Below are 12,876 nucleotides of genomic sequence, written 5' to 3' on the forward strand. Positions count from 1 at the left end.
TTTATACTGTGTGGGAAAAAATTGAGGTAAAAACAACCTTTTGAATGCATGCCAAGTACGTGGTCTTTTTCTGTGTTGTTTGGTGGCATTCCACCACAATGCAACGCTACTGGTGAGATGATTTGATGCACATTTTACCATTCAGGTTCGGGAAAGTCTTCATCATAAAAATAGTCATCTAATTGACTAACCCATGCTAGAACCGTGCTAGCATCTTTAGTGCCATCAAAATCCTTCAAAGTGAAGGCATTTTTGCTATTTTTGTTTTGCTTGTTGGGTGTCAATGCAGATTCTATGCGTGCAGAATGCCATAATTTGTCTCAAGCTCTTGCCTTCACATAGATTCATATGTGAGAGATTGTTGCAGATTGGCAAGCTGCTCAGCAATTGTGGGTGCCTGTGGGTGTGCCATGATTGCGTACTTTTTTTTGTATATATTTCTCTCTCTTTTTTTGGTGTATTTTTAAATTTAAAATGGATAACATTAGGGTAGCCACCCCTACCAACCATAGATGATGTCATGGATTAACAAGAGCATGACAAGACCTTGTAATTTTTTGGGTTGTTCAATATAATTCACTCACAATTGTGAGTTTTGCTAAAAAAATAAAAATTTAAAAAAGTTAAAATGGCTATATGGAGATATTTACAGGTGCAATATGCAAAAATAAGTGAGAGATAATAAAAGAAATGGAAAAAATAAAATGTACTTAGCTTAAAGATCTCCTTGGCATCCAATCCAGAATGGCAATGTGCAATGAAATTGCCGAAAAGGTGAGCGGTTAGACGGTTGGTCTGCAAGTCGGTTGAGTTCGCAGCAACCAATCTCTCGTATCCGAACGGTTGGTCTGCAAGTCGGTTGAGTTCACAGCGACCAATCTCTCGCATCCCAAAAACAAGGACAATATAATCGGCAATTGATGTTACTCCTCACCTTAAAATTGAATTGGTAGGGTCGGTTGTAGTTGCAAACGGCGTAGCTTGGGCAAGCTTGGACAGACGAAGTTAAAAGGGCTCCAATTAGAATGATATATATATATATATATATATATATTTGATTAATGCTTACCTTGAATTTTTAAGTGTGGCCGAAAAGTGATTGAAGAGTGTGCAGCTGAGGGATTTTTTTTTTGAAGATAAGCTCCGATGACTGCGTATGATAAGCGGCCAAGCTTTATTTTTAGAGCTGGTATCCACGGCTCCTAAGGAGTAGAGACGTGTGTGAATTGGCACTTAAAATGGCCCTCTGGTCGCGACCGGCCAATTAAACTAGCACTTAACTCCACTTGTAAAGTTGCATGTGAACTTGAAGACAAAAAGAAAGGCTTGGCAGCGTGCATTTGAGGATGCCGAAAACACGAGGGAGAAAAACCGTGAGGGTTGCCTGCAGAGACCTTATTGATCCACGAGCAAGAAGAAAGATGTTTATACCAGCCTTGGGCGACCAACTTGAGAGTGACCGGGCCCATTTTGGTGTAGCTCGACCAACAAGCTTGATGCGACACATAGCCTAGTTCTCACAAGAATTATTGACAAGCCGGCAAGAGCAATTGTTGATAGTGATTTAATAAACTTACTCGGAGAGCTGTTGGGGTAGATCCTGGAGGCCCTTCAAAGTTGATTCTCAGCTGTTGATTCTACGTTGAAATCATGGATCTGTCTTTTCCATGCTTGACTCCTCTTTATCCTTGCTATATCAAGATCTTTTCTTAACTTAGCTTTCGTTAGCCTCTTTCGAACCTCTTCTATCCTCTTTCCATGGAATCTGATGCCAACTCAGGTTCAAAAAATTCCTCAAGGCTCCATCTTTGACTATGGTTAAGCCAAATTTGATGGTTGATTTCCATTTAATTGCCGATTAACCCATGGTTTGAAAATTTGATGTTACTGATTTGTAAAATCTGTAGAAGAATTTGGCGATTAATCTGTCAATTTGAGGATTTTCTTAAAATTGAAACATTTCGTGCCGATAACTCGAACCAAATATCTGATACCACTATTGGGAGAAGGGGGAGACCAGTTGCTTAGAACAATTCAACACTTCTAACGTACATCACCATCAACTTGTCAACCACTTTCTCCAATTTCCAAGCACACACACACACCTAGACTATGACACACACACGCACACTAAGAGCATAGAATTGATAGAGACAAGCTGTAAGAGAGTGTAAGAACATGGAAGAGAAGATGTAGACTTAATCAAGGGAGTACACAACAAACACAAAATAGCTTAAGAGAGGGGAGATGGAAAATTGAGAGCATCTACACAAGAAAGGCCTAAAAATCATAGCCCCAAACTCCAGGGCACCTCTTGTGGAGTTTGGTATTTGATATTTTTGATTTCTTATTGGTGCCAAAAATTAGAGGCCCCTCTTTTACACTTTAGTTCCACTTTAGTTATGAGTGGTACACACTACTTATTGCATGACTCTCTTAGGGTGAGTTCTCACTGTCCTATTTACAAAGGAGCCATAGTGGCTTATGTCTAAAATGCTATGCTAAGATAAAATGAATGAGAGAATTATTATTTGTCAGTGCCTCCTCGTCAACTCCCACAGTTCCAATCTACAAACCATCATGCACTTACTATTAGTAAAATTCAAATAGACAACACATAATTAACCATTAGGCCAACTATCCCAATTGCAGTTAACCACACGCAACAGGAGGGTGGCCCAGTCTCGTAACAAATTTTGATGTTTTTTTTTGGGAAATCCTTAGAACTGAGTCCACGTAATTTTGAACAGAATGTTGTAAATATTGATCTGTAATATTTTATTATGAGCTCAAGGCCATGTAAGCCATTGGCCATTTTGAAAAGTCATAGGTATAAAGCTCAATAGATTTAGTTTGAACACAACCAGTGTAGCATTATCTTTTGAGTTGTTTTGAAGAGCTTTTGGCTATATGAGTATAAGCGGCTACTCAGCTAGAAGTTATAACTCAATTTTCTCATGATATGGTAAACTAAATTTGATTACGTGAAGTGCATTGTGTTCCTTGTCTCTTGCTCTTTCAATTAAGGATAATTATTTCAAGTTTTGTTGTGATTTTCAACTACTTGTTGTGAGTTTTATTAGAGATTTGAGTGCTTAAATCACAGTTTTTTTGCCATTTTGACAATAGGAGAGTGTTATTAGACCCTAGGGAGACCTATCTGGATTGTTCTATTGCAGCTTTTCTAACATGGACCATGATGGATTGGAATTTTGGTATCTTTTTAGATGGCCGCTAGACTATGCAGACATGTGCTCTTAGACCTAATATAGCTTAGACCTAATATAGATTATAACTAATATAGCTTCCCTTAAACCTAATATAGCTTAGACCTAATATAGTTTCCCTTTAAGTTTTGTGACGTTCAAAGTTTGTATAGTTGATGAAATGGCTTGATGACCTTGAGGGGTGAGATAAGACATGTGTAGATTTTCAGATTAGAGAGTGACGGTTTGCTTGCTGTGTTGATGTGATTGCTTCCTAGGTTCACTTCTTGAGGTTGACACCCTCAAAGAGTCAAGGTTGAAATTGAGTCTCCATGATGCTGGTGATCCTGTCGATCTCACTCTTTACCAAACTAATGTTGGATGCCTCATTTATGTATGCAACACCAGGCCGGATATTCAGTTTGCAGTCTCATAGATCAGCAAACTCATGCATAGCCGAGGGTCTAAGCATTGGCAAGCTGTCAAGAGGATTTTTCACTACTCGAGTGGCACTTTACATCTTGGCTTGTTTTACCCCAAAGGGGGATCATTGCCGCCAAATTTACAAGCTTTTTCGGACTCAAATTGGGTTGGTTGTTTTGACACACAAGTGTTAACAAGTGGTTTTTGTTTCATGCTCGGCAGTTCATGCATATCATGGTTTAGCAAGAAGCAACCTACTGTGGTCACTTCTAGTTGTGAGGCTTAGTATAGGGTAATCTTCGCAGCTACAATTGAGTGTGTATGGCTCAAACGCCTCATGGCTGATTTGGGTGTTGGACAGGACACTGCCATCACTATTTACACTAATAGTCAGACTGCATTGATAGTTGCGAGGAACCCAGTTTTTCATGCTCGCACAAAGCACATTGAGGTGCATTACTACTATGTCAGGGAAAGGATCTCAGCAGGAGAGATCAGCTTGGCTTATCTTCAAACCCTTCTGCCACATGTCCCTCCTCCTCCTTGCATTGCCCATCTACTATGCCCACATCGAATGTGTTGCCTCAATTACGAGAGAGAGAGAGAGAGAGAGAGAGAGAGAGAGAGAGAGAGAGAGTCCCATTCTACTCGCACCCTGCCACCATGGCAATGACCCCCTTACTTACACATCCCCCCCAGATTGCGACCCTATTGCTGCAGGTATGGGACAAGGCGGCGAGAGCGAGCTACACAGATCTTGCAATGTCCAGTGCTCATCATCGCAAGAAAAAATCCCTCTCTCTTACTCTCTCCTATCCACATGTCACGTCCATCTGTGACGCTCGCTTTTCCTTCTCTCAAGCCAAAAGCATTGTCCTAAATTCTTCATAAAGAAATGACCCCAACTCAAGGGATCTACTGAGATTCTTGGTAATATATCCGCAAGCAAAATCGGCACGGCCTATTTGTGTGTGTGTGTGTGAGAGAGAGAGACAGAGAGACACAGACAGAGAGAGAGAGAGAATTTTGCTTCTCCTTGAACACACACGCAGACACCAGACACAGCGATTGCATATAAATTGCATGTAAATGCATTCCTCGAAATATGTCCTACGAATTTTGAAAAAAGAAAACGAGAGCGAATCTGCGGAAGTAGGAAGGAGGTGCAGGTGGTGACGAAGGAAAGCAGCCGAAGGCCTAAGAGTGCGGGGGAGGGAAGGCGAGGGCCGCGAGAGAGGGGGGAACCTGCCGAAGGCCAAAGAGCGCAAGCTGAAGGCAGAGAATTTTTTTTCCTCAGTAAACAATGGCGCTGGAGATGGCCATGCTTGATTGGTTAGCTTGTTGATTTGTGAAATGTGTCGCCTGTCGTATGCGTCAGGTTGGAGGAATCTTCAGAACTAATGAGTAAATAGCGAGTCGAACCAGTTTGTCCTGAAAAGAGGACATACTGATACAGACAGCATGTAAATGCATGCCTCGAGACAGACAGAGCGTCTATGATAGAGTCGACAAGCAGAGTTTCTTGAAGTTCGCTCTTCATGTTGACAAATCCGAGCTCTGTCTGCTACTTCTTCGATCATCTTGAAGAAGGCTCGCATGGAACGGCTGTTGTAGGGCTCTTCGTATTATGTGTTGTCATGTTGCTCCTCTCACGATTGAGTCTGCACATGGCCTTCTTAAGAGGTATATTGACGCGAAGGACCTTGTAGCAGGCCGGAGGCTCTATGCTCTCATTGAAAAGTCAGGGCTGCAAACAAATCTGTTTCTTGGCAGCTATTTCATCAGGCTCTTCTCACTCTCTGATAATGTCTCCGAAGCGTACCTTGTCTTCCGGAAGCTTATAGAACCCAATGTCTTCAACTGGACTGCCATCATATCTGCATTCAATCTGCATGGACAAAGTGAGAGAGCTATTGAAATGCACCACCTCATGCAGCAGGCGAATGTGCCACTCGATGAGTATGTATTTGTGGCTCTTCTCCATTCCTGTGCTGTTACATCATCTTTGATACAAGGAAAGCAGCTTCATGTTCAGATCAATGGACAGGCTGCCAGATTCGACACCTTTGTAGGCAACTCCTTGATTGATATGTATGCCAAATGTGGAGGTCTTGAAGTGGCTCGCAAAGTGTTCCTTTGGTTACGCAAGCGAGATATGGTCAGCTGGAATGCCATGATTGGAGGATATGTCCAACACGGGCTCAATAAGGAAGCCCTTCGTCTGTTTCATAACATGCAACTTGAGAATGTGCAGTCAAGTCGTGTGACCCTTGTCAGCACCCTGAAAGCTTGTGCTAGCATTGAATTTTTAGAGGACGGGAGACTCATTCATGCCCAGGCAATTGAAGAAGGGTTTGATTCAGGTGTTATATTTGGAAGTGCTGTCACAAACCTGTATGCCAAGTGTGGAAAGCTCTTGGATGCGTGCTGTGTTTTAGAGAAGCAGCCAAGCCGACATACAGGAATATGGAATGCGTTGGTGACTGGCTATGCACAAAATGGGGATGGAGAAAAGGCTCTTCAAGTTTTCCAAAAGATGAGGCATGATGGGTTTATGCCAAATGAAGTGACTTTTGTTTGTATTGTGAAGGCATGCACGGGCATGTGCGCATTTGATGATGGTAGACATATCCATGCTCTCATTGTTGACAATGACATGGAAGAGAACTCGTTTATTCAAAGCTCTCTTATTGATATGTACACGGCATCCGGCAGCTTGGATGACGCACGGAGAGTGTTTGATAGGGTCTCAAATCGCGATGAGATCACATGGGGCGCCATTGTGACAGGGTATACTGAGCATGGCTGTGGTGAGGAGGCCCTCCTACTCTTTGAACAAATGCAAACAGAGGGTGCAAAATTCGATGTTTTCACTCTGGTCAATGTGTTAAAGGCATGCACTTGCATAGTAGCATTGGATGTAGGCCAGTTAATCCATGGCCTTGTGATTGAACATGGGCTTGAGTCTGATGTTTGCCTTGGTAGCGCATTGATTGATTTTTACTCCAAGTGTGGAAGTCTTGATGATGCAGCTTCTGTGTTCAACCACTTGCCAAAGCAAAATATTGTGACATGGAGTGCCATGATTGGAGGATACTCGTTGCATGGAAACATCAAAGCAGCTCTACAGTTTTTTGAACATATGAAAAAACAAGGGCTTAAGGCCGATGATGTAGTCTTTGTTTCCCTTCTCTCTACTTGTGCGCAGATGGGTCTTGTCGATGAAGGCAAGCAGCTATTTGAAGCAATGACGAAAGATTTTGGCCTTGCACCAACAGGGGAGCACTACAATTGTATGGTTGACTTACTTGGCCGGGTGGGTCACTTTGGTGAGGCAGAGTCTTTGATGGAGTTTTCTCCAGAAGAGTCCTCTTTTGTTGGTTGGTTAACATTGCTCTCTCATTGCAAAGCACATAATCGTGTTACCATGGCCAGAAGATGTTTCGATCACATTGTCGCTCTGGACAGTGGACATGCGTCTGCCTATGTGCTCATGTCAGAAATCTATGATGCAGCAGGGATGCATGATGATGCGGAGAAGATTCGCAAAATGAGAGATTGTGGGCAGGCATGGAAAAAACCAGGTCGGGCATCAATTGAGATCAACAAAAAGCTGCACACATTCGTTGTTGGAGACCAGAGCCATTCTCAAATACTTGATATTCATTTAAAGTTAAACTGTCTCAATTCCTACTTGATTGGTGGAGGACATGTACCTCATGCTGCATCCATTTCTGCGTGTGGCTGAAAAGCTTCATGCAGTGGTCCAGAGGGGAGCTTAATTCACCTATGCAATTACCACTCTTTTTAGGTATGGTAAATCCAAGAGTAGGATCAGCAGGGATAACATCTTCTTAGAAGGTACACATTGCTACATAAGGGCTGAGATTTTTCTAGAGTTGTTGATTGAGGTATTTTTGTGCATTTTAGAAAACTGTTATGGTGTTATGCAGGTACAAGAGCTATCTAGACTAGACTTGCGTTCTTCGGCAGTTGAAACACATTTGCGAATTAAAACAATGTATAATGCATCTCATTGTTGCATGCCTCATATCACCTTTCTTGAGAGTTATCTATGCCGTGCTCTATCTGTTCTGAGAGCAAAGGCTTTTGCTGTCAGAATGTCGGGCATTGGAAATAGAGAAGTCAAGCAGGAGTCATTATAAATTATATTTAGGCTCAAGAAGCTGAGATTTTCTCTGATCTTTTGCTTGCTTTCCAGTGGGAGACCTTTGCAAGGGGAAAAGGCCAGGAGTCAACATCAGGCAAACAACACGCAAAAAACTCTCAGGGCAGTAAAACTGTGAACTAAATTTGTAACTTTTTTTTAATCACATACCCCTTGTTCAAAGCCAAGCCTTCAATATTGTTTATTTTGTTATCTGTTGGATAGGAGGCAACGCATTGGACAAACCTTAAGGCCTAAGATTCCTTGTGTTCCGTTACCTCACACACTTTCTTAATTGAAATTTGACTCATGGTGTTTGCCAAATCTCAACATGGGTCTCCCCTGCTATTGTTGAAGATCCTCTTTTTGGTTTGTGGACAAACTTGTGTTCTCCAAATTCGTCAGGTTCATGGAAATTTGCAGTCCTTATCCATTATTTCGTGTTGAAAGATCTTTGAGAGAGCTTTGGATGTTACAGGATATACCCAGCTAGTTGTAGCGTACAAAACAATGGAGTATGATTCTTTTAAGTTAGTCCTGAGAAGTGGCAAATTCTGTTTTCAGGAATAACTTGAGTGCTGCTTGGAATCAAGCTTGGGTCTTCATACACCCACAGGACACTCGATATAGAGATGTATATTATTGACAATTATGCTTGCCACCTTATACGTTTGAGGATTATAAACTACCAAAGGTGGGTGAGTCAAAAGTTGTAGTAGGTGCGGAATCTTGATGCCTCTAGTCATTGAGTGCTAGCACAGCAGTGGCATTGTATGACATAAGCAATTATGTCACTCTAACAAGTCTTCTGCTTGCTTTGCTAAGCAATGATCTCACCCTACCTAGCTATTGGAGCGAGTCGACTCAATATGCCTGCTAAGGCATTCTTGGAGCCGTTTACATGTTCATACTGGTAGTCCCATTGGGCAAACCAAGAGGCCCACCGTATGAGGCATTTATCCTTACTAGCATTTTTGGAGGTAAAAAATCCTAGAAAATTATTTAAATCCATGCAAAAAATAAAAATTCTTTCTAGTAAAAATAACCGAAATTTCTTTACGTTGACTTATACCGCAAAAAATCCGTGTTGGGTAGAAGGATAATTTTGCTATATCTTTAAACCTACTCAGCATCATTTACCATCATTTCTTTGTTTTCATTTCTTTGTTGTCGTTCTGCTCGTTGGTCACTAGGAGGCCTTCTTTAAATAAATATTACATATATTTATTTATTTTATTTATGATTGTTTTCTCTCGGAAACCTTGAAAAAGGTGCAAGTGGACATTGCATGGCCAATGTGAAACGGCTACAGCCAAATGGGTTTCTTACATATGGAATCTAGGTCGGTTAGTCGGTGTCTGGTTGGGCCAGTATTGACTTCCGATGAGTTCGTGACAAGTCATTGACAACTTTATAAGTTGGGAAGGGTTAGGAAATTGGATCAAATGGGCAAATTGGACACATGGCTGAAGGAGGTTCACTTTCTTGCCTAGTCAACTTCTGCAAGCATGGGCAGGTGATGGGGCGCTCAAACGAGAGAGGGCTGATTTTGTCATTTTGTGAGTGGAGCTTGCCTTCTCCCCTGTCTCATGTAGCATGATAATTCTGCTCTCATGCATCTCTCTCTCCCTTACACATATGGTAAAGTCTCACTAGGTGGGCTTCTCATATGACTACGTACAGTCTTGTGAGTTTTTTGTGCATTTACCAAGGCAAAAGCCTTCTAAACAAGAACCGGATTAGCTAATTGCTAATCTCCCACAGGCTCTCATAGCTCATCGCAACAAATTGCGAAACAAGAGAGTTTTCTCGCATGAAAACTCTTCCAAATAAAAGGGAGGTGTTCCACTATGCGTGGGAGCTCCTTAGACACTCATAAATGTGTTTGCTCCGCTCAAAACGATCCAAAACAGAGAATTACAGCTTGCTGTGTTTATTTGCAGGTTTAGGATTTTGCACCAAAACTGCAAGATAACACGCGAGAAGCCTTGGGGTGGTTATATAGGAGTTTGGGCACTTGATAGTGACCAAAATAGGAAATTACAACGTGCTGAAATTGACTAACAACTCACCGAAAAGCTTCTAAAATGCAAGTGAATTTGTCCTAGACGTGTAATTTTGAGTTACAGAGATTTTGGTGTTGTCATGTTGCGAAAATTGAGTCAAAAACCTGCAATTTCAGCCCTTGACAGGTTTGGACAACTTGATGGGATTTTTGTCTAAGTGTTTGATCGTTTGTTTTCAATTGAATAAAGAAATACAAGGGGCGTCAGTCTTTGGGGCCTACAGGGTAGTGAGAATTTAGTTGCTGTAATAAGCTCTAGTGAGGAATAAGACGAAAACACAAAGATGACTACAATCTACCAAATTGTTCAACACTTCATTGCTTCAAAACAACTTGAAAGACTGGAAGGAAGAGAGAGAGAGAGAGAGAGAGAGAGAGAGAGAGAGAGAGAGAGAGGAAATGTTGTATTAAACGTCTTCAAAAGGCCAAAATGACCCATAAGACCAAATACTAGCCTTGAACTTAAACTACAAATCAAGACATGAGCCTCACAAACTAACAAATCAAATTCAAACTACTTGAACTAAAAGCAACCAACTTAGAACTCGAAAGTACAAAACCATAAGAAGGTACAAAGTATCACAATTAAATAAACTCCCATTAAGTGTTCTAACAGCAACAACCTTGAACTACACAAACCATGGGAAGAGAATAACTAATAAAGATTGCCAAGGAGCTCTTACTTGGAAACCAAGAAGAGAGACTTATCTTTGAGCTTGACCAATTCGATAACTATAAAGCAAAGTAGGAAACTATAGCTCCACTAAAGGAACTTGTAGTGTGCAATCTTTTGTTGCTTGTTAAAAGTGCAAGTCGACATATACGCAAACTCAATTTTCACAAGATTGAATGATGTATTATTGTTACCTTAGCAACCCTTCTATCAATTTCTCACTTTTACTACCCACAATAAATACCATGCTCCATTCAAAATCTTGATTGCATCTAGAGACAAGACCTTGCTTTCCTGATTGCCCTTATCAAATAGGTAGAGTGACAATCAAATAGACCTAGATTGATCACACAAATGGAACCCATTAACCAAAAAGAACGCCATGTTGCTAAACTCTTTGTCGTTTTACATCCTTCCATGTGCAAGAACATGTTACTGCAGCTAGAGAGAAGCCCTCACTCTTCCGGTTGTATTTTTTTTTTTGAGAATAGTAGAATTTGATTTAGCATAGAAAGAAATTAATACATGGAACCTACAGGGAGGGGGTGGGTTAGCCTCCATACAACAGTTTTGATGAGCCTTTTTGTGATGGTTTGTGAGATCATATGTCACATACAAAAACCAATAAACACATTGAAAAAGAATTTTTCACAAAAAAATCGTAAAGCTTTTGATGCATATTTATTAGTATCACATGTGTGATGGGTTGATAAGTGCCTAGAGGGCCACTTCTCGCGGACATCTGGACATAGAGTCTCGGAGAGCATTGGATCCTTTGGAGTTATTCTTTGCAAAGCGTAATAATAAAGAAATATCAAAACAGGCGACAATCTTTGGGGCCAATGCGTCTTGGCTCGGAACTCTGGCGTGCCATGTCATCTCTCTCTCTCTCTCTCTCTCTCTCTCAGTTATTCAAGTGTTTTAAAGTGCTAAAGTGTTGCCAAGTGTGTAGATTGCAGTTATCTTTGTGTTCTGCTCTAATCACTAGCTGAAAGTGATTATTGTGCTATCTTGCTGACATGAATAGAGCACCGATAGATCACACACTTTTGAAGGAGGAAATCCACCTAGTCCTTCTACTTAGAGGAAACTTGAAGAGACACATGCCCAATACGTGGCACGACAACTTGTATATTTAGTTGAATAAGAAATTAGAGAGATCAATGGATGTTAGGATTGACTTGGATGCTTTGCACAGCTATTTGGGCACCTTGAATCCCCTTGTGAACCATGTTATTCCACCCCAACCCTCTTAGATTTACTCTTTTCTTCCGCATGACCCTTGTCAAAATCACCCGATTACCTCCTCATGATAGAAATCTGGAGATGTCTCTCAGTTTTTGGAAGACATTTTCAAGAATATGGCTTCGAGAGGACGACTGTATGTGGCTTCTAAAGCACCCCTACCGTTGCCTCTTGCACCTCCACTCTATGTCCCACAACCACCCACTGCGCCCTCCTATTCATTAGATGGGCACCATCACCATTACTATTATTATTGAGTACCTCCAGTGGAAGATTCGGATCCAAAACCCTTCAAGGATGGTGGTGCTATAGTTAAATTTTTCACCTTCTCACGCATCCAAGATTCTCACAATGCTCTTAGGTTTCCACAAGAGTTCAATGTCCTATTGGATAACATAAATTTAATAGAAGAATCCAAGTTTCTATGAGTAATCCTTTTTTTTAAAAGATAGTGCCTTGACATGGTGGGCTGCCCTAACCAAGAAACCTGATAGTCCGAGAATTTGGCATGACTTTAAGCTTGCTTTCTACCCAAGCTTCCTTGATGAAACCTTTGAAGTAGACATGATTGCAGCCTACTGGTCGACCTCAGGATGCATCCCTTGAATACTATTCCAACATACAACCAAAGATTTTAGGACGCTTATCTACCAATTTCCACTTTTCGAGATATTACTTTTGCAAAACAGATTGAGAAGTATATTATGGGCCCACCGTTTCCATTGCAAGATTACTATATGGGAAAGTGGTCTCAAATATGTGTCCACTTATATCACATGCAAGAGTAGGTTATCATATTATGAAGAAGTAGTAATATTCTTCTCCTTCTCTGAAGAGAAACCCAAGTTCATGACCCTCTGCCTAAGATAACCCACAACCGAACTGGTTATACGGTCTTCAACACTTCTACTCGACAGCTGACTCCTAAAGAGATGACACAATACCAATAAAAAGGAAGGTGTTACAAATGTGGCCTTCGGGGTCATGTCTCTTGGGACATTTTGGAAAAGTCCAATAACAAAAGATCACTCCCATATGAAAGCACAATAAACAAGAAACCCCGACCCTCAGTTGAGGGTTGATTTTTTATTTTATA

At 41.1% G+C, this 12,876-nt stretch overlaps 1 protein-coding gene across 2 annotated transcripts; it reads left to right on the forward strand.

Moving 5' to 3' along the window:
• Positions 1-4,607: 4,607 nt before the first annotated feature.
• Positions 4,608-8,764, forward strand: LOC147445329 (pentatricopeptide repeat-containing protein At2g33680-like). Of its 2 annotated transcripts, none has more exons than XM_086524877.1 (2): positions 4,608-7,490; positions 7,583-8,764. In XM_086524877.1, the coding sequence occupies exon 1, from the start codon at positions 5,257-5,259 to the stop codon at positions 7,375-7,377; it is 2,121 nt and encodes a 706-aa protein (XP_086381003.1). In that variant the 5' UTR covers positions 4,608-5,256; the 3' UTR covers positions 7,378-7,490; positions 7,583-8,764. The 2 variants fall into 2 exon arrangements, with proteins under 2 accessions (XP_086381003.1, XP_086381004.1); XM_086524878.1 differs by having other exon boundaries at positions 7,852-8,763.
• The last annotated feature ends 4,112 nt before the right edge of the window (positions 8,765-12,876 follow it).

The sequence above is a fragment of the Adiantum capillus-veneris genome, chromosome 12 (genome assembly GCF_014529385.1).
Source record: "Adiantum capillus-veneris isolate H3 chromosome 12, ASM1452938v2, whole genome shotgun sequence".
In the NCBI taxonomy this organism is placed as follows: Eukaryota; Viridiplantae; Streptophyta; class Polypodiopsida; order Polypodiales; family Pteridaceae; genus Adiantum; species Adiantum capillus-veneris.

Excerpts from the sequence above, each read along its gene's own strand:
- LOC147445329 (XM_086524877.1), top strand. The coding sequence starts at position 5,257 with ATGTGTTGTCATGTTGCTCCTCTCACGATTGAGTCTGCACATGGCCTT.